This window comes from Falco naumanni, chromosome 3 (genome assembly GCF_017639655.2).
Source record: "Falco naumanni isolate bFalNau1 chromosome 3, bFalNau1.pat, whole genome shotgun sequence".
Taxonomy (NCBI): domain Eukaryota; kingdom Metazoa; phylum Chordata; class Aves; order Falconiformes; family Falconidae; genus Falco; species Falco naumanni.
In genome coordinates this window covers 13,513,014-13,533,597 of record NC_054056.1, presented here as the reverse complement: position 1 = coordinate 13,533,597, position 20,584 = coordinate 13,513,014, and the positions used below count along the sequence as shown (strand labels likewise).

Below are 20,584 nucleotides of genomic sequence, written 5' to 3'. Positions count from 1 at the left end.
GAGTCTGAGGAACAAGCTTCGAGTTGCCAGCACTGAGGTGAGTGATAACAGCATCCCTCCCCTCCCCCAGCTCGCTTCCCTTGAAACCTCAGCAGTGCTACCGAAACAAGGAACTTTCAAAGCTTCACAATTAAAATGCAGAGTATAATGGATGACAGTATAAAGCCCTAAACACGCTATTTACTCAGCAGTGTCACTTCTCTAATTATCCATACTTCCCTCCGTGACAGCTGACAAGCCTGCAGGAAAACTGCACTCCTGGCTGGAGTCTCTAATAAAAAAATTCCCTCTTTTGTCTAGGACATAAAAATTGTGCTTAGTTGGAAAGAACAGCCCCTCCAGGGCTGGGAGGTTTTTCCATAGCCTATAAATGGGACAACACCAGCAGTCTCTCATGGAAGGTAAAAGATTAATTTGTCCCAGTACTCCCCTCGGAGGCTGTCCTCATCTCCATTTTACAAGTGCAAGGATTTGCCAGTCAGGCAAAGGAAGGCAGGAATCGTTATTTTCAGTGTCTTAGAAAAGTCTGAGGAGGTTTTCTCACCAATCGTTAAAAATTCCTCCAAGCTAAAACAAAATGCAGGAAGGGAGAGGGCAGCAGCAGACCCATCATTACTAACGGATGTCCAACCCCCACGTAGCAGTAACTGACGCGAGTTGGGCCCACCCTAACAGGCAATACTGCACCCACAAAAGCTGTCTGGTACAAAGCTTAGCGCTGCTTGTTGTCATTTCAGCTCTGCTCTCGGTCTGCTTGCTGCATCCAGCTCACATTGCTAAAGTGGTTTATTAATTGGCTCTGACTGATCGATACAGACTCCCACACTCAGCCCCTGCTTGCCAGCATAACACGTGGGCTTTCCCCACAAACCAAGACCCCCAGTGTACCCCAGCACCACTGCTGCTTGTTTTCCAAACCTCTCCCCTCCCGTCCTTAACCAGTGTTGACTGTGGCACCGGCTGCCATAGGAAAACCGGCTGAGTACGGGCAGAAGCTGCAGCATCCATGGCTGTGCAAAGAGGTATAACTGCACTGTACAGAGACACGCGATCGTTTCTCTCCCCACACCGTTCTGCCCAACCATCCTGCTCCCTCCCTCATTTAGGGTCTGCAGTGGTTCTTGTTCCGAGCCCAGGAACAGCGCCAGGTAGCCGGGCCAAGCGTGACTTTCAGCCTGCGTTGTGGCGGTGGAAACAGCAATGCGGGTGCAGCTCCTGCCGCGGGTGGGCAGCCCTTGCTCCTGGCTAAACAAGCCCCGGGACCCCTCTGCTCCCAGCCTTGCGCACCTCCGGGGCAGTAGCACATACGCACATTGTAAGTCTGGGGGTGGCGTGGGAAGGAACAGCAGAGCGAGTCTGTTTTGCTGTTGCCAAAGAGATCACATCCTCTTGTTTAACCCGTTGGCTATGAAGCAGGTTTGTCAGCCAGGCCAGTGGTTTTCTGGTGACTCTCGATAACCCACAAATGATAAATTTCTCTCCAAAGTCTCCATGTCACAGCCTGGAAAACGCGGCAGGTCTCGGCGGCTGTGTTAATACAAGAGGGGGGGGGAGACAGGCCAGATACAAACACAGTGTCACAAACAGTGAACGGGGAGCTGTGACGGACGGGCAGGACTGCAGGGCCTGAGGTGTGCCAGCTCCTGGTCACTGCCCCTCCGCAGCTGTGGCGTGAGAGGAGCTTGTTCACCACTGGTCACGCACAGGGTTAACTGACTGAGAAATACCTGGACCTGTTATTGTCTAAACTTTCATTAACAGCTGTCCAGCTTGAATCCACAGGCATGCAGGCTAGAAACCCTGGGCTGAAGTCCTCCTCGGGAAGCCGATCAATCGATTCAGGAGCAGGGAGGAGAAGCCCTTATTTGGCCGTGGAATGTAGGCAGGAAGGCTCTGAACCCGGCTGGCTACAGCCTGCCCCTGGGGAGAACGCGGGATCCCTCCAAAATAGGGCAAGCCAAGCAGGACTGCCCTGAGCCACTCAGCTTTTAGAGTGGCAATTAGGAGGCTGGTTTCTTTCAATAAACCCTTTCTGGAAAGCCGTACAGCCCGGGAAGAGCCCTGTGTCCTACCAGCCCCGAAGGTCAACAAAAGGAGACCAAAAAACATCAAGGCACAGTGTTCCACCATGTGCTGTCAGGGAACGCAGCTCCCCCAAGCACTGTCCCAGCTGACTAACAAAACCAGCTGTCAGGCCCTTCCCTCCAGTGCTGCCTTGATGTAAGAGCCACTGTACCAAAAAAAGGGTAGGTTTTACAGCTTTGTTTTCAAAGAAACTGAAAGATAAATACCGTACTCCGAAGTAGATCAGTTGATTTCATCTCTGGGGTTTTTATTTCCATGTGTCTGCTGGAGTTTATAAACGCAGGAGGACTCCCCGAGTCTCTGGTCGCAGATCGTGTACACCTTTTTGGACCTGAATCTGAGCTTGAGGTTGAAGCGCCACTTCTTGCTGGAAGAGGTGTAGTAGTACAAGAGGGGGTTAAGGCAACAGTTGAAACTCACCAGGGCTAAGGTGACCCTTCGCATCTTGTAGATCAAGGTGGTGAATGACTCATTCTGGATGACCTGGATTCTCATTAAGAAGTGGAACAAGTGAGTGAGGTGATAGGGGAGAAAGCACAAAGTACAAATGACCAAGATGATGTAGATAGTGCTCACGGCCTTCCTCTTGCGAGCGGCGTGTTTGATCTGGGAGATCCTCTTAGCGATGAGAGGGTAGCTGATCAGAATGATGGAAAATGGGATCACAAAACCAAAAACTAAGGCCAGGATGTTGTAAGGCGCCATGCGGTAAGTCCAGCTATGCGTAGCAAAGTTCTCAAAACATGCCGTCGTGTTCCTCACCCCTCTGTTGTGGAGGGGACCTCCAAGGATAAGTGGAACCGTGACACTCAGAGCGACCACCCAAAGGATCGTGACCACCGTCACGTAATGGATGACTTTGATCTGGATGTACGTGAAGGGGTGCAGCACCGCAATGTAACGATCAACGCAGATGCAGGTGAAGAAGGCAATGCTCAGGTAGATGTTGATGTAGTACAGAGTCCCAGTTATCCTGCAGGCCATGTCACCAAAGATCCAGTTGTTCCAGTTCAGGTGGTAATGAATTTTAAAAGGCAGCACACAAACAAACAAGGTGTCTGCCAGAGCCAGATTGATCATGTATATATAGGAATGAGAAATGTGCTTTACCTTGCAGGACAGGAGGTACAGAGCCAAGACATTTTCTATCAGTCCCAGCACAAAGACGATGCTGTAGATGACAGTAAACAAGCAATACTGGAAGTCTGCTTCCACACTGAATTCCGAACTGGCATTGGCAGCTGTCTCATTGGAGACTTCTCCAGTCCAGGAAACATCTGCCATGATTTCTGCTGGAGTGTAGGATGTCCGACATGGGATAAGAGTCTTAAGCCATCCTCACCTCAGGAGGTTCTTGAGTGTTATTTCACCTCAAGCAGGTAAAAGCTAAAGCCACACAGCTGAGCGACGTCAAGTCTGGTGAAGTCTTGTCATCCAGACGCCTGCGCTCGGTATATTTAGATGGAAAGCAGCGTGGCTGTATGGGAGAATAAATCATTTAAAACACAAGCATTTGAAGTTTACGCAGTAGCCAGAGTTTTCACTGGCATTGAAATCATCACAAAGTGACAATACTGAAATATTGTAGCCAGAGTTTTCACTGGCATTGAAATCATCACAAAGTGACAATACTGAAATAACAGAGGTAGCAATTCCCCCTGCCCCAAAAGGAGACGTGGAAAGCTATAGCTCTGGCTAGGGATGGGCCAGAAACTGAAGCGGTACAACAGAACTGTAGCAGCGATACACCTTTGGATGTCCTGCCATTAATTTTTCATTCCTAAGCCCTAACAAAATTCCTGCATCACTGCCGAGGGGTGTATGATGTTATTATTCTGTCCTTAGAAATCCACAGGGCTGGATTGTGCAGACTTCCCAGGAAAAAGGAAAGCAGGAGTGCCAAAAAGACAAGCAGGAGTGCTTTTCCAGTGGCTCCCAGGTGACAGTTAGCCCTGCAGTCTGCGTGACTGAGCTGTTTCAACCTTGCTGCCGCAGTTTTTTTGCGGAGCACGTGTGGAACCTTCCTTTTAAAATGAAGAAATAGTATTTAAAGCACAGAACTGAAACAGGTAGTTGGCATCCGTACCAAGCTGTTACGCAAACCATAAAGTGGCAGCAGGAGGAGAGTTCAGGGCGGATCGCCAGGAGTAAAGCCAACAACTGTCACGTAACGGTAAGTGGAAGGGCTCAGCACTGCAGACAAGATGTGCCAGGTCTCTCGGAACAAACACTGCTCTGCAGGAGCGTGTTGAGCACAGGATACAGGCCGAGGTCGTCGTAAGACCCGGTTAACATGCCTGCAGACAACGCGAGAGACACAGCGGGATTTCCACCCTTCCCACCCACACTTTTACACCTTAGCTGACCTTCAGCTACACATGGGACGGCTCGGTGTGAGCTGCTGGGTGAACTTACAGCACCCTACGCCGCCTCTGCAGGCACACTGCAAAGGGAAACTACCACTCATCCCAGTTACAAAGGGGGCCTGAAGGACTAGTTTTAGTGTTTGAAACGTGGGAAAGAGGCACTGTCCAAGCACAACGCCTCTCAGCTAGGTCACTCGTGTCACGTAAGCAATAAACCGCACTCCAGCAGTGCAGTTTTTCTCCATCAAATAGAAACAAAATCCAACTAAGCTAAATGTAGACACCTAAACATAGACACCTAAACAGAATCCCTTAAAGGCAGTGGAGAAATTAAACCCAAGTACAATATGTGCAGTGTTCTTCAAGTTAAGCCATTGAAAGCACAACATAAAAAGGTCAGTGGGTACTTTCCAAAGGAAACTCTGAAATCACACTTCCTCCCAACAGTTGTTTATCTAATGAAGTCGAAAGCACCCAAGATGATAACTGGAAGACTAAAAATGGGGAAAAAAATGGTTTCACTTTAAGTAGGCAAGCACACGTATCTGCTTACACGGGTCCTTCACTGACCAGCAAAGGGTTTGTACACACAGGAGAAAATTAATACAAACCCAGGCGTGGCTAAGCCATAACTTCAAGCAGCACAGGACTTGAAACAGCCTTTATCTCAGAGCTTTGCCAGAGCAAGAGCCACTGAACATCTCTCTCTTCTAGGTTCAAAGTATAGAGTGGCAGCTGCGGGAAGATAAGGCAGAGGCCTGTAAAATCATTGAAGGGGCAGGACAGGCAAAGCAGACTGATGAGCTTCCGCTTCTCGCAAGACAAGCACAGTAAGGACAGCTGTAGACACTATCTGGTAACGGCTCCAAAACAAAAGGAGTTTTTCCACACAGCACACACACGGTCCCAAGGTTCTGTAGAAGCCAGACATGAGAGCTGCTGACTGCCTAAAACTGCCTCCGCGCAGACCCCTGGAAGTACGGCCGCGAGGCCTTACAAAGGCACGGAAGCTGCTTGCACCGTGATACCACAGGAATATCGTTCCCTTTCAGCAGCTGTAGTCTCAATCCCCTACATCCCTCCTGAAACAGGAGCCCGCATCTGCTAGGTGAACAGCTGGACTCTGTGATCTTAAAAGTCTTTTCCAACCTAAACAATTCTATGGTTCTATGATTATGTCTTATATTCTCAGAGTGGGCAGTGGGCAATGCCAACAGCTCCGTTGCTGGGAAGTAACACATGAAACTGGCCACGGAGACCCTTGTGCCCGCTGGCACCCACCACGCCTAAATGCAGCCCATCTAAGCTTAACTATGGAAGTAACAAACAGTGGAAGAGAGGTGGAGGGGTAAATAAACCACTGTCACGGAGTATTTTACAAATCTTTTACAAGTCAGTCTTCTACCAGTTGCAAACAGTTGCATACGCACTGCAGGACCCCACCATGTACATTAAATCTGCCCGAAAATATTTTCATTCCCTGTGAGAGGTAATAGCAGTGACAGACTCTACAACTAAACATACATTTTCCGACCATACAGCCACTTCCATACCCTATAACAAATCATTTATTTATCTACCATGAGTCTGATCAAATTCAAAATTCAGCTTTGCTTTCCAGAGTTGTTTGTTGGTTTTTTGTTCGCTTTTGGCTTGGTTGGCTGGAGTTGGCTGGTTGGTTGTTGTTTTTTTGTAGTTTTCTGGGGTTTGTTTGTTTGCTTTTGGTTTTTTTGGTTTTTTTTTGAGGGGGGGAAGGCTGTTATTTCTTCTAGTCAAACAAAAAACACTACTGAACTTCTGTTTCTGTACAAAGTGATTTGATTTACAAAAACACATAAAAGCATACATTGAAGTTTCCACTGGATATTGAGTTCATTAAATTATTAGAACTGTTTTCATATAAAGCCAAGCTTAAGTCTTTGAACTCTGGTCAAGTGTGAGGTTTTTCTGGGTTTTAGTTTGAAAGCATCACTGTCAAACAATCAGAAAGACAGATCTCCCCGTGTACTGGCTGTCCAAATTGAATCAGCTTAAAAGAAACTAGTAATGCAGCAACATAAAAAGGAGCAGAATGCTAAAATACCCCTTGATAACTAACAAGTATTAATGATGGACGTAAAAAAAATTATTCAGAGTAGGAGTTTGCACAGAAGTTCTCTACTGATGGTACATTTTCTGATGCTAAGAGAGCACGTTCTTTAATTAAATGTCTTTAGGTTAATTTTAACAGTTGCTCTGGGATTTAAAAAGAACAAAAGCAAAACCCCACAACAGTTCTTTACGCTAGCTGCAGAGTTCGCCAGTCAGTCTGCTTCTAGACTACTGCCCGGCCAGCTGAACCTGGGGCGCTCAGTTACTGGGTTCGATGACCAGCCCATAAGCACAATATGTTTTTACTGTAACCAGAAGTTGGGAAACATTTGCAGAAACATCAATAGCAGCTATTCTTGCACTGCAGCTACGATACCCCAGTCTGCAGCAGCAGTTAACGTGTTTTAACACCCAAACAGCATTAGTATTTGGGTCAGTTTTCTGCCCTGTAAATATCCGTAATAAATTTAGTTAGAAAGTTAACTTACCAGAGCTCAGAGCATTGTTCCTCTTGCAAAAGCTGCAGGTGAGTGCACTGGCCTCTCCAAAGAGTTCTCGCAATTCAGAGGTCACCACTAAGCTCTTCTTCACCAGGGCAAACTGCCCTGCAAGACACACTGCAGAGCTCTCCCACGTTACTCTACAGAGAGAAACCACAGGAAGCGAAGATGAAAAGCTGTCACTCAGATCCAAGACACAGCACTTGCCCCGCTAGCGACGTGGGCCCCCCCAGACCTGGGGGGAGAGCACAGCACACAGCCAACACACCACCAGTGCATGCTTTACCTCCCTCCACTGCAAGAGGAGGCACAACGCTCCCACCCAAAGCCGCCTGCAGCGCCAGGCCTGCCTTTGTGGAACCAGGTACCAGGGCATCAGTCTGAGGTGCTCTGAAGTGGGCCTGTAGCTGCGCTCACTTTCCCCTCAAAGGGAGGAAAAGCGAGATCCGCTGCCATTCCCTTCCAGACAAACTGCTGTAAAAACACACGGGCACGTCAAGGTTTGGAGCAGGGAAGCCCCGGTGCTTGTGTTGAAAAATCAGGGCAGCGTGTTACAGCATCCCTGCCCCCGGGTACTTACCTGGCAAGGCTGTACTAGAGAAGCACCAACAGGTACCACGCCATCGACACAGCGGCTTCAACTCTCCTTCTCCACGGTAGAGAGCCAGGGCTCCTCCCAGGTTCTGTCTTCTTTGGGAATTGGTCCCCGAGGGAACAAAGCAGCGAGCAGTCTGCATGCTCCACGGGAGGGCAGAGAGTAACCAGAAGTACCTTGCCTTTCCTTCCCACGCTGGCAAAACTGCTACCTGGAACAGAGCGGGGAAGAGATGCATCAGTTCTCGTGAGGGGACACCTAGAAATGGGCCATCCTCATATTCTGTATCAGGACCACTCACTACCTCAATCCCCCACTGCCAAAGACAAGGGAGGCCTTAAAAGAGGTCAAAAAGAACTGCTGCCCCCCCCTCTGCCTACCTTGCTGCTCTCCACCGTGCAAACAGAGACCAGAAATTCCACAGTCCTCAAGTGGGCTGTCTGCTCTGGCTTTCTCGGTGATTCTTCTCCTCTCATAGACAGAGGGGAGTTTAATTATGGTGGTATCAGGCATCTCAGCTGCACGTTGCTTTCACTGCAGGATTTAAATCGGGTATTGCTTCTTCTGTGAAATTCAGAAGTATTTTTTTTCCCTGTCCTTTTTCCTGTAACCTGGCACTCAGTCATTTTATAACCAAAACGGAGATTCTGGTGTCATTCATAAGAAAAAAAACCCACAAGTTACCCAATGTGTATTTTATTGCTTGGGCAAGCAGGCAAAACCTGAGGTTAGAGCGGTTTAAAAAAAAAGTTCTCTCTGCTCCCTGCTCTGCACTAGGATTCACACGCCCTTAGATCACTGCTAGGCTTCAGCACGCTCTGCAGTACCACTGCACCAACAGCTGCCAACAGCAGAAGGTGGCAACAAGCAAACCAAAGCCCAGCAAGAGCGTGGCAGCCACCCTCCGGCTACAGAGCCTCCGCTGCCGACCGCGCTTCACGTCCCGCTAGGCTCTCGCTCAGGTAGCTGTGCCTCTGCTACCAGCCCAGGCTGCGGCTGTTAAGACAGGGTTTAAGTGACCTCAAAAGAACTTGGCTCTGTAACATGCCACATCTTAAGTGTAACACATGTGACTCTGTACCAGGGAACAGAATAATGTAAAAACTACTACAGTTCAGCAAGGGCAACTGCTGATGAGGAGAGGAAGTGGCGAGTACTTTCAAAGGCTGTTTCTGTTAAGTCGCTGCATCAAACAGCAACCGCTGTCCCAACCGTGCCGTACAAAGGCAGGGTTACAGAGGAGAGGGCTGGAAACGCTTCATTCTCCTCCGTTTTAAACCTGTATTCCTCCCACACACACCACAGAAGGGAAGAAACCCAAATCCACACAAACAAAACCACCAAGCCCCACTCCTCCCTCCTCCTGTTTGAGAGACAGGCACCAGAATTTCAAAAAAATAAAAGTTATCTGAAAGCAGCATGGAGTTGTTCTTCCTTCTCCCATTGACAGTCTCAGTGAGCAAGAAGAAATCATAGGAAGATGCCTACAGTCACAGTCAATGATTTTTATTGAGACAAGGTCGTGTATTGTGTAAAGAGCACTTGGCAAACCTCCATCACACATCCACAACAGTCCTTTCAGATGTGGCTGTATCTCACAGAGCTGCTATTCTCCTGGGGCAACTGTAGCGTTCAAATCTGAGAAGGGGGAAAAAAGAAAACATTGATTTAGGGAAAAAGATGGCACTGAAACCACCTGAAAGCACTTAAAAATCTGTAGTCTTCATTTCCTGCCTGGGCTCCCTCCGCACTGGCACAGACAGCTCCGCAGCCAGCACTGTGAGGAAAAGCACCATCGGAGAGGACCACAACCAGCAAGCAGCAGCTGCCTTCCCAAGGGCAGGCTGAGCGCTCAGGACCACGTTCAAACTCCTCGCACAGCTCTTTGTTGCTTCCCTTTCCCTTGTGTCTTCCTTAAGCCCCAGTGTCTGCAGTGCTGCTGCGGGAGACAGCATACTCTAAGCCCACCTGCATGAGACAACACAGCCTGGAGAAGGTCTGCAGTGTGGCGGAAAGGTGGGAAGTCCTTTCTATCTACGTTTTGTGGGCACTGGATTAATCACAGGCAGGTTATTCCTTGCAGTTTTAAATACCTGCTATCCCTAGCATGGATGTCAAACTTCCACTACATCACCATTTGCTACTTCTGCAAATTTGCCCCCTACCCATTTAATTTTTTTTTTAATCTAAAAAATTTAAATAGTTTAGTTCAGATGCTGTTAAAGAGAGCCACCACATAAGCAAAAGGATGATCTGCTTTCTGCCCTCCAGTCTGTACGAACCTCTCAAATACCAAGGGGGAAAGTCAGTGAACAGCAATGGATCTGTAGGTGCCCAGATACCACAGAAGATTTGGTCTTTATACACAGTCAGGGACAGAAGAAGAATCTATGAGAATTTAAAGTATCATTCACATGAGATCTCAAAGTCATTGTCAACTTCTCTTTTACTACCCTGCAACTAAGAGGGAAATCTAGCTGGGGAAAAAAAAATACACATTTTTTCCACAGCAACTGCTGTAAACACCTGTACAGTCTGGGGCACTCGCTGTGACGTGGGTGTCAGTGAAGGAAGCTGTGAGCCACAGGTCAGGCGGCACATAAAGGGGAGACTGTGGGTGTCACTGCTCCCTTCAGTATTAGATCCGACTCCTACAAAAAGCGAATGCAAAAGGAATGGTATTCTTACCTGCTTCGTTATATTCCACTGATTTTAGAAAGAGTCCAGATGGTGGAGCCATGGCATTTGATGGAAAAGCCCGTGAATCTTTTATCTCCAGTAACTCCTTTATATGACGAGGTGTTAACTTTCCCTGGCCAACTGCAACTAGAGCCCCAACCATTCTTCGGACCTGGACAAAGAGAGAACATAGCTTAGGAGCTGCCTTTTATAAAATTTAAAGAGATTAGGAAGTTCTGGCTAGTCCTGGACTTGTGCTATCAGCAGCACTGGGCTGTTAAACAGCCCACTGCTACTACTGACGGCGAGTCAAACTGGAAACCCTAATCAGAGAGTTTAGTGTCTGTCACTCAGGAAAGAAAATTGCCATTTCTTCATATGAGCCTGCTCCTGAATATAGGTACATCATTATTAAACCCAGAATTCCCAGAAAGCCGGATTTCTGGCACTCTTCTGCTGTTCCCAGTACTATCAGTTGTTCCCAGTGCTGTGCACTTTGCTCCTAGTCCAACATGCTGGGTGTTAAGAAGCAAGCATTGCTCCACACAAAGAATGTTTTGACTCATGTTTTAGGTGCCACTGAAGTATCCCAGGTCCAGACTCACCCATCTGGGTTCAAGCCAGTCCTGGCTGCCCCCTGTACGCCCTTGGTATCACACACCTCCAGGGAGCATTTCCTGCGCTCGCTTTATTTCTTCAGAAAGATCATACTCCCTTAGTCCCCAAGCACACCCCAGCAGTCACAGTCACCCCGCAGTCTGCGGAGGAAAGGTGTTCTTTCCCCTTCTAGCAGGGACTGCATGGGCTGCCCAGGTTCTGGACTGACAGGGGTGACATGACAGCATGCAGCAGCTAAGCTTGTCTGCAACGTGTAGTGGCACAGCATCTTCTAGTGACCAAAGCTGATGGTAGGGAAGGGAGAAGAACTAGCAAAATTATCTTGCATCCTTTAAGTCTTCCCTCCCTGCAGCTAAAGACATTGGTAATGAGGACCTGTAACAGAACGATCTCCAGCTACACTGCTGAGCAGAGGATGGTTTCTGCTTCAGAAACAGCAGCACCCACACATCTGTCTGTGGCAGGAAGCTCATATGCTTTCTGGGAGAGCTGAGCTCACAGGTTCTTAATACATAAGCAATACTGTTTTCAGGTGGGGGACTATGTGGCAGCTTGCTTCTCTCTCAGAAAGCTTAAAAAGAGAGAGGAAAAAAAACACTCAAGTAGGACAGCCCACCAGGCAACATCATCCCAGCGCAGCAAGCTGGTATTTCAAACACCTCTGCATGTCACGACTTCCCTTCCCTCCCTCGACACTCAACAGTTCCAGACCTAGTGGGTTAGTGCATATTTCACACCACAGAGCTCGCCTCCTGCGTGAGCACCCCTCACACTCCAGCATTCTCTTGGCTAAAAAACATCCTTTCCTTCCACATCCCTGGAAGACATGCTGTCCCAGGAGGGCCAAGACTGTACCTGCCAATGCCACCTGCACACCAAATGCTAGCTCCCTATGGCTAGCTATCTATTACACCTCTGTGTGGTGGCTTCATTCCTCTCCACCCCTTTCATGAGCTGAAGGCATCCTTCTGAAAACAGAGGACTGAGCACTAATCTTCCTGCTGCTTCTTAATGTCAAGGCAACCTCATGAAGTGGCTGCTGAGGAATAACTGACAAGTAAGAGCCCCTCGAGCCCCTCAACTTGTGCCCAAAGTACTCTCAGCAAGGCATCCTAGAGAGGATCCCTGGGGAAACAAAGGATGAAGATAGAGAAGGGCTTCCAGCCCTTTGTTCAGCAAGAGATGAAACTCAAGGAAAGCCAGGCTCCGTCCCAGTGCCACTGGGGTGAACAGGCTTGTCCAAACAGTCCCATCATGAGAAACGTGTCTCTTGAGGGGAAAGAAACAGCACAGTGCAGTGAACTTAACCAGGCCAGTGGTGTCCAGCTAGGCAAGAGCTGAACTCCCTCCCAGAACCTGCCAGCACTTTGCTTGGGCTCACCTGCACTCATTTTCACAGGAGAGATCACACTACCTAAGGGAACATGCCACACATTCGCCAGACCCAAGTCTTATCTGACAGAGGAGCCACACTGAAACTCAGCCCTTCACACCGCTTGATCCCAAGTCACCCCACTTTCACCATCTCCAAGTTGCTTTTCTTTGTCCACACTGGAAGAACTGCCCTCCGGTCTCAAATTTTACAGGCAACAGCAGTTACCAGCCCACATGGAGGAAACCGGTCAGGCAGACACTGTCCTGCCTCATTCACCTTCTCGTACTGCTGCCAGAACACCCCCCACTTGTGCAGGCGCAGTCAGTCATTTGGCCTAAATCAACATTCATTCTGTAAGTGACCTTTCAAAGTGCACCAAGCTCTTCAAAAACATAAACGCAGTGCTATAATGAAGCATTGGTCTAACTTCCCGACCCATTAATGTTTACAAAAGAATAAACCAAAGTCCACTAAGCATCCTGAGCATGTTTATCACCATTAACACGAAAGGTCCAACAAACCAAGATATACTTAATCCAAAGGCAAGCACTGTCTCTCCCCATGTGCTCTGATCTTAAACTGCACTGTGGAGTGCCGAGAGCCTGCCTTTAAGCAGACAAAGCAGACAGCAGAGAGGAAGCACAGATACTTGACGTATGTTATTTTATCCATCCCTCACTAGAGGTCATTGTATGCTGTGACTTAGCTTTGATGTCTCCACACTTGGGAGTTTGCTAGTGTAAAAGTGGACTGATGGTATGCATCTGAAACAGCCACGTGCTTGGTGTCTCCCTCCTGCATGCCATTCAGCAAAATTACATACGTACACCTTTTGGGCTGTGTAACCCTTTTCTCTAATAAAACCATCCAAACGGCAATACTTGTAGCAGCTATATGAGGTGACATCAGAGGTCCATCTATTTCAGTCTCCTCTTTACGACGGAGGGTGGAAGCTGATGCTCAGGTAGAAGAGTGCAAGTTCAGCGTGTGCAGCCTGTTCCTGCTACCCTATAGCCTGCCAGCTCACTGCAAGGCGGCTGCTGTGAACAAGGTTCAAAGAAGGCATGAGGCTGAGGCGAGCATTACGGGTAACTGTCCTCTCTGCAAAATGTCACTAAGCACCATTTCCGTTCTAACGCACTAAATGGGTTACCAGCATTTCCTCCTTGTCACAAGAGCATCTGATGAAGCAAATCCCTGCTGTATGTCAAGCCCTTCTCAAGCATGTTGTTGTTCTTCCCTTGCTCGTATCCAGACACCCACTGTCAGAGAGCTTACAGAGCATTACTTGGCACAGGATAAAAACAAATTTGGTTTGTCAAAACAGAATAAAAAATAGCTGCTTGCTGTTCCCACAAAACACCCCCTCTCTCCTCTAAAAAACAAGCCCTCTCTTGCCTGTTCTCTGTCTCCAGAGTGTGACCATGGCCAGGATGGGCAGACTGAGAACAGCCAACTCTTTCCTAATGAGATGATCCATTAAGTTGCGGAGAAAGCAGTCTCCCCTGAGGACAGCAGCGAAAACCCCACTGGAGTTATTTCAAAGAAAACCCAGTGGAGACTAGACAGCATGGCAGAGGGGAAGATCCTGCAGTCATGCCTGCATAGCTGAATCAGGTCTTCCCATCTCTCCTTTGTGCAACACTGAGAATTACTTCATGCTCCGAAGCCAGAAAGTAAAATTCCAGGCAGTCTTTGCTGGGCCCAGTGCCATTCAGCAGAGCAAGAACATATGTCTGTTGGTTTTTACCACTCAGCCTGCAAAGACAAAGATTGCGGAAAACAAAACTTTCCATCCTCCCACACAATTCTGTGACTTTGGACATTCATTTTAGAGACAAACTTAAGAGATTCTGGTTCTACTGGATCAAACAAAGAACACAAAACCTCACCTCTCTGATGCTAAGTCCCTGTGTGTGTCACGCAGCTGTAACACCAGCTGTGCAACAGAGATGGCACAACATTGTTAAACTGATTAACAGTTACAGCAACACTTTGGTTCTTGGAAGGTTGTGTGCTGAATAAAACACCAAATCGTACCTGTCGGTAAAGAAATGCTCTGCTCCTGAACGTCAACTCCCAAAACTCCAGCCCCCTAAAGAAAAAAACAGAAAAAGCATTTAAAATTCTTATACTTCTCTTGTGGGTAGAAGAGCCATTTGAAATAAATCACAGGTGAAGGTGAGCAGAATGGGTAAGATGATAAGAAGCTGCACAGCCCCCAATTAACCCAAAAGAGCACCGTGAGCTTTTGAATACCAGACTGCTCGTTTGCTACTCCAATGCAGACATTTTCTAGGGTGAGGCAATTCCTGCCTGGTTTGTATGTACCTAGTTTTATGGGGCTTGATCTTCCTGCTACCTTACGCCTAGGTATATAACGATTCAAATCAAAGGGAAAGGGCTAAGGTCTGCTAACGTACTACCGATTTGAGGAATGCAGTCTGACGCCTCCTGGAGAAAGGAGGCAACAACCCCCAGTAGCGAAGCAACTCAACCATTTCATTTGGAGCTGTCTTAAGAGAGTCATGTCGTCTTTACAGGTTTTGCAGAATGGATTCCAACACTCAGCAATGCCTACTGCAACATCCACATGCTACGGGAAAAGTCAGGAGAAGCAACTCAAGACACAGACATGCCTGAGAAATTGAGCTGCAGCATAAGAACACCAGTGACGGCAGACAAGAAAGCACTCCAGGCTAAGAGCTAGCAGAGCAGGAAATAGCAGATGAATATTTGGGGATGGCTGCATGGATGCTACTATGCAAGAAGACATCCTCTCTCCTCACCAAATCTGTCTGTTCATACAGATACAATTTTACAGAAAGTTTTATGGTAGTAACCTGTATTTCTCATAAGAACTCTACTGAAGCTAACTATTCCAACACTTCACTGACACTTGCATCCTCTGCTAAATCTTTACAAGTTGCTTTCTAAATACTTCTGTGTTTTTGTTGATGTTCTAGTACCAGTTCCAACACTAAAACCCAATGCAAAGCAGTTCTCAGGAACAGTCCTGCAGGGAAGAACTTGTATGCACGTTTCCTTCCTACAAATTATAAAAATCTGATATGCATATTAGATATATAAGAACACATACACAAGTATCAACAGCACAAAAATTAGGTTATCACTTCAATACCTGCATCTTCAAACTTTCAGGCTACCAAGAAATCCTAGAAGCTGCTTTGATAAAAGTAACAATAAAATAACAATAAAAATGAACTGTTAGCAAGTTTGTTTCTAAGTGGTCCTTATACCCCATAGCATTCCTACAGCAAAAAGAAATGAAACTTACCTGACATAAGCCAGAAAACTAAGTATTTGCATGCAAACCCTCTGCTCTCCTCCCTTGCAATGAGCCCAGTAGCTGGGTATCAAAGGGCTATGGAGATTTGAATCGGCTGTGAGAAAAGCACAGCTGCAACATATTCACCTGGAGGGTTCAGATGGACAGGCTGGGTTTGCTGGAAACACCTGAGTATCAGGAAAGGGGCTGCCCATTCCCTGGGAGAGGAGGCAGCTCTTGGAGGCCACAGAAGAAAGGTGAAACAGGGACACCATGATTCACAGGCCCACATGGGGCATCAGGGCAGGGCTAGCAGGAAAAGAAACTGAAATAGTCGTTGCAGGGAGCAGCCACAAGCTGTTTTGTCACAGGATTTACAGATAAATTACTGCTTTTAGCCCTCCTTGTTGTGTATGTGGGCATATGCAAAGGCAGCTCCTACCTCCGGATTCCTCTTTATGTCAGGAAACGACAGTGTTTCTACCATTTACATATGGTCTGCTCTCCCCCCAGCTCAACGTGCATGGCATGCAGGCATGTGCATTGCTACACACATGCACAAACGCCCAGTATATCGAGGTCATAATTCAGCTCAGCTCTTTAGCAAAGCACAAGAGACAATTTTTTCAAACAGAGACAAATCCCCCTCTCATCAAATTGCATGCACCTTCTTTAGCCAGGATTCTCCTGTCTTGGTTGTCTTGACAAGATATATTAAGCCACAAAAGATGAGCTGAGATACTTGGGAAAAATATCTCTTACGACTTTAAAAGAGAACAAGATGTTTTTCTTTAAGGGGAATTTGTGTTTTTCTTGTCAATCTCACAGATAATTTTGCTTACCAGCAAAAAAATCCAGCTGTCTTTCTCCATTTGGCAGCAGAAGCCAGCACCTTGCAATGAATAATACATGTTCTGCTCGAAAACAGGTGACAGAGCAATCGCTCCCTAGGAATAAGTGATGGGGCTAAGTCTCTGAACACATCCTTAGCATTCAAAAGCATTTTGTATGGATGGGACACTAACTCCATTCCCACTGTTGCTGAGCAACTGAGTTTGATGGAAAGAATCATTTTAACAGTTAGTCTTTTAAACAGACAAGTGGTCAATTGAGAAGAACAGTTTAAGTTCAGAAAGGAAGGAAAGAAGGAAAGAAAAGCTGCATTATTTGACTAAGAGACCACAGTTTATCATTCTGTGGATTCCTCCCTCTGAAACAGGAAAAAAATTCCTTAGATTAGGCTAAAAAACCCAAGCTTTTTTTAAAAATTACTTATTTCTAAGCTTTACTGCTATCCCAGCCCTTTCATTGCAGGAACAGTTCACTTCTGCTACTGCAGTGAAGAAATACACACAAATACACAAATTCAGGCATATTTGGTGTCTTATTTGCAGAACGGACAAACACACACTGAACTCCATGAGTGCAATTGTTCACATTCAGAGAGTTTTACAGATTAAAAGTAACTACAACACTGTAATTAAAAACCCCTTAACAAAGGGGAAAAAAACCCAACACCACCTAGCCCGTCACAAAGACCGAAACCCCACAACTTTTCTTCTAGATCAGAAAATTCACGGTTGTGGTTATTACTAACAAAGTAGTCTAAGAGAGTTAAATGCCATTTTAATGCACTGAAACTAGGCTTCTCAAAGCCATCCCCTTCAGCCTAAGCATTCATTAAATCAATTAATATCAACACTTTATAAAAATGACTCACTATAAAACACAAGTTTGGCTGCATGTGTCACCAAAAGCAAAAATATTCCATCAGCAAGTTCCTTGATGCTTTTGATCCAGTTTAGGTTTGCTCTCTCTCTCTCGTATGAGCTGTTTTTGGCCTCGTGTGGGATGGGTTTATGCAGCAAGTTATGCGAAGAATGGCAATTTCCCTTTTACCGTTAAAATCGAAGACATAAGAAAAGAGCCGATCCGTATTACATCTCGGAAATCAGACAACCGACAATAGCAGTTCTGGATTTGGAAAGTAACCTGGTATATATGCACTCACAGGTGATCTTAACAAGACTTTTAATGGTTATTTTCAGGTTAACTCAGGACCCTGCCACTTACAATGCTACTCATCATAAAGGACAAGATATCTTGTGGATGAAGCATCTCACTGTTACTTGCGTCCCCAAGCACAACCACACTTGCCAGAGGGAGGACAAGCTCTCCTTTCAGCAACGGCAACCCAATAATAAACAGCAAGAATGCAGCCACACGAAAGCACCCATTTTCCACTCCAGCCTTCCTTTTCCCATGGGGATGATGTTTCTCAGCTGCATAGAAGGTAGGAAGTGTTTGTATCTGGCACCAACTGCCCACATCCCTGTGCTTATACAGCAGAGAGCAGCAGTGGAAGTGCCATAGTCAACTGGGTGGCTCTTTATAATGCAGCTGTTTACTGACAAGCACCAACGCTGAGCAGGAATAGCAGGAATCAGAGAAGATGGGAGGAACTGAAAGACCAGGGTTACTCAGAGCATACAGATCTCTCTGTTTTTGCAGCTCGCTTTCAGTTTTTATCTTGCACTACTGCTAGCAACATACACTGTTCTACGACATGGACAAAGAAACAGTAGGCTATTTGCAAACTGCAGCGAGGCTCTGCCGAAGCTTGGAGCATGGCACTTGTTGTTACAGACAACTCAGTAGGTATTCAAATCTAATGGAAGGTTGTTGGGGAAAACTACAAAGAAAATGGGTTTCTCCTAATCAGAAAGCAGGAAAATATGGTTTGGAGACAGACAACAGCAAGGTTTGCTTTCAAGCTGAAATGCATCAGCCACTTATCCGTGAAAGAAGCAAGCATGAAAGCAAAATCCATGTTCAGATCATAAATACCCATTATCTTTCTGGGAAAAAACTTCAGTTTCTGCTAGAGAGAGAATACATCCCGCCACTTAATTTCAATACTTGCAAGACCTGGTCCTGAAAGAACCTGACACTCAACAATCTTTTGTTTATGTAATGACTGAGAAATATTGGACTTCCTTCATCAGCATTCCCTGGGAAGATAGTAGGAGTTACTGGTGTGAACTGAATGATCTGCATAGCTACAGCAGTGACCTAGGTGTTGGGTGGGTTTTTTTCCTTCTGTTTGTAGCCTTTAGGCAAAGCCAGGACACCACTGGGGCGGGGGCAGAGAAGGGGAAATACCACCTCCCATGGCGGAGCCGGTTGTTAGCAACAAAAATGAGCATAAATGCTGGAAGCACCTCGTAGGAATTACTCCGTACCAGATTCCATACACCAGTTTATAACAGTCTGTGTTTTAATGTACAAATCACTGGACCAGTTTCCCTGCCCTCATTCCTGCTCATCTTTGTCCCTCAGGACATCGGGGAGGAGAGGGCAAGAAACGTCCTTTCCAAGCTGTCACTAGGCAGAACCCTGCTGACACCATCACAGGACTGTGAAAGCAATGCACAGCAAACAGGAGGCCAGTTCCCAAAGCAGTGCTGGAAAGCAGCTTTTCTGACAAAGCAAGCACCAGTTGACCAGAGCAGCTCTGCAGTGAAGTATCGAGGCTCTCACCTGTGTTCATAGTGGTGGGACAGGAAACCAGAAGAGGGCTGGATGTCTACTTGGAGGATGGTTCTGACTGGAGACTGAAAAGGTGTTTCAGAGTTAAGTGAGCGAAAGGTGCTGAAGTCGTGGGTTCCCAGCAGGAACTGTGCTGCATCCTGCATGGCAGGCACATTCAGGTAGCTGAAATCAAACATGCAGAGCAAAAGGAAAGGAGCATCAGGTGGGACCAAGTACGTTAAGTGGGTCAAAAGTCCAGTTAATTGGTGAGAGGTTTAAATTTGGCATGCAGATTTAACACTGCAGCACTGTGGAAACACATTTTGCAAAATGGAGTTTGTCTTGTAACGGCCCAAACCACAAACCAAGATGCCAAGTGACCTGAGGTCTGAAGGTATTGAAAACCCCAAGCTAGATGAGGGGTTGGCAGGCACACGCTTTTACGCAAACCTTTATCCTGCTGTGCTTGTAACAGCTCAATTCAAATAACTCTATTCAAATTGTTGGCTAGAGTGTAGGGCAACCGAACCAAAATCCTTTGCAGTATCTGGATCTTATAAACTGAAAAAGATGTTGCCAGGTAAGAAAACATCGAACACTATGATGGCTTTCCAAACCTTAGATTTGCAACAGCCAAAAGACGAAATTAGGAAGTAACAGCAATGGAATGAGTGAGCAAACTTTCAGAGGTGAAGCCAGCGTAAACCCAAAGTTGCATTTTACAGAAGAAAGGGCCAAGGGTAAAACTCCAAATGTCAAGTGTCATTCAGATTTTTTCATTGGAAGTATCTAGGTCTCAAGCAAAGGAATTTAGATTTACAAATACATTTGCTGCACAGATGCTTATTTTTATTGTATTTTTGTAAATTTCTCCTAAGAACACCCTGAGCAAGTATGCATGATGTATGGCTTAAGTTTTTCAGATCCTAGCAGAAGTCAAAATGCTCCTGAAGAAAAAAAAAAATCAAGATGAGATTTTCCAACACCATTAAGCTTTTTCACTGTGTTCAAGAAAAATTACTAGTATCCTGGTCACACTGAGAAGCGCTGATGTCACCTAGTTGGCAACTCAGATGCCTACAGAAGTTTAAAGTTTATTATGTGTTTTATACACCAGATGTGTTCAGTAGTGCAGACACTATCAGCTTCTCCACTACTAGCAGTCCAAATATCCCAACTTTTAGTGAGACAGCTCCCATTCAGAGTTTCTTAAATACTCACCCTATCCCTTTATGTAGTATTGCTATTTGAGAAAGTTAACTGCAGTGTCTGGATTAAATTAAATGCTGTTTCACAAAGCTCGAGATGAAGGCACGTTGTGCACATAACATCTAATTTTGCAATTTCATACTTATTTTTCCCTTCCACAGCCCACAGAAAAGAAAGTCAGCAATTTAACGTTAGGACAATGTCATCTTCATTCCTCTGCTAGGACAGTTGAGATTACATTTTTTT

The 20,584-nt window shown here is 46.3% G+C and overlaps 2 protein-coding genes across 5 annotated transcripts in view; both read right to left on the bottom strand.

Annotated features, from left to right (window-relative positions):
- Window positions 1–30: 30 nt before the first annotated feature.
- LOC121084269 (lysophosphatidic acid receptor 6-like) lies at window positions 31–3,373 on the bottom strand. The gene is made up of 2 exons (XM_040585576.1): window positions 2,292–3,373; window positions 31–1,527 (listed from the first exon to the last, which is right to left on the bottom strand). The coding sequence occupies exon 1, from the start codon at window positions 3,367–3,369 to the stop codon at window positions 2,308–2,310; it is 1,062 nt and encodes a 353-aa protein (XP_040441510.1). The 5' UTR covers window positions 3,370–3,373; the 3' UTR covers window positions 31–1,527; window positions 2,292–2,307.
- A 4,381-nt stretch (window positions 3,374–7,754) lies between these two features.
- Window positions 7,755–20,584, bottom strand: part of PUSL1 (pseudouridine synthase like 1) — a 29,858-nt gene continuing 17,028 nt past the window's right edge. The window contains exons 5-9 of one of the 4 annotated variants that reach the window (XR_005826674.1): window positions 19,139–19,312; window positions 14,350–14,404; window positions 10,326–10,488; window positions 9,189–9,275; window positions 7,755–7,848 (exon numbers count right to left, since the gene is read on the bottom strand). Coding sequence is in view for 2 of the 4 variants with exons in the window: in XM_040585577.1 (XP_040441511.1) it covers window positions 9,244–9,275; window positions 10,326–10,488; window positions 14,350–14,404; window positions 19,139–19,312 (424 nt within the window). In the remaining 2 variants the exon portion in view is untranslated. Of the gene's footprint in view, window positions 7,849–8,099; window positions 8,172–9,127; window positions 9,276–10,325; window positions 10,489–14,349; window positions 14,405–19,138; window positions 19,313–20,584 lie in introns of those variants that run through there. The other 3 variants (XR_005826673.1, XM_040585577.1, XM_040585578.1) reach the window with 3 other exon arrangements.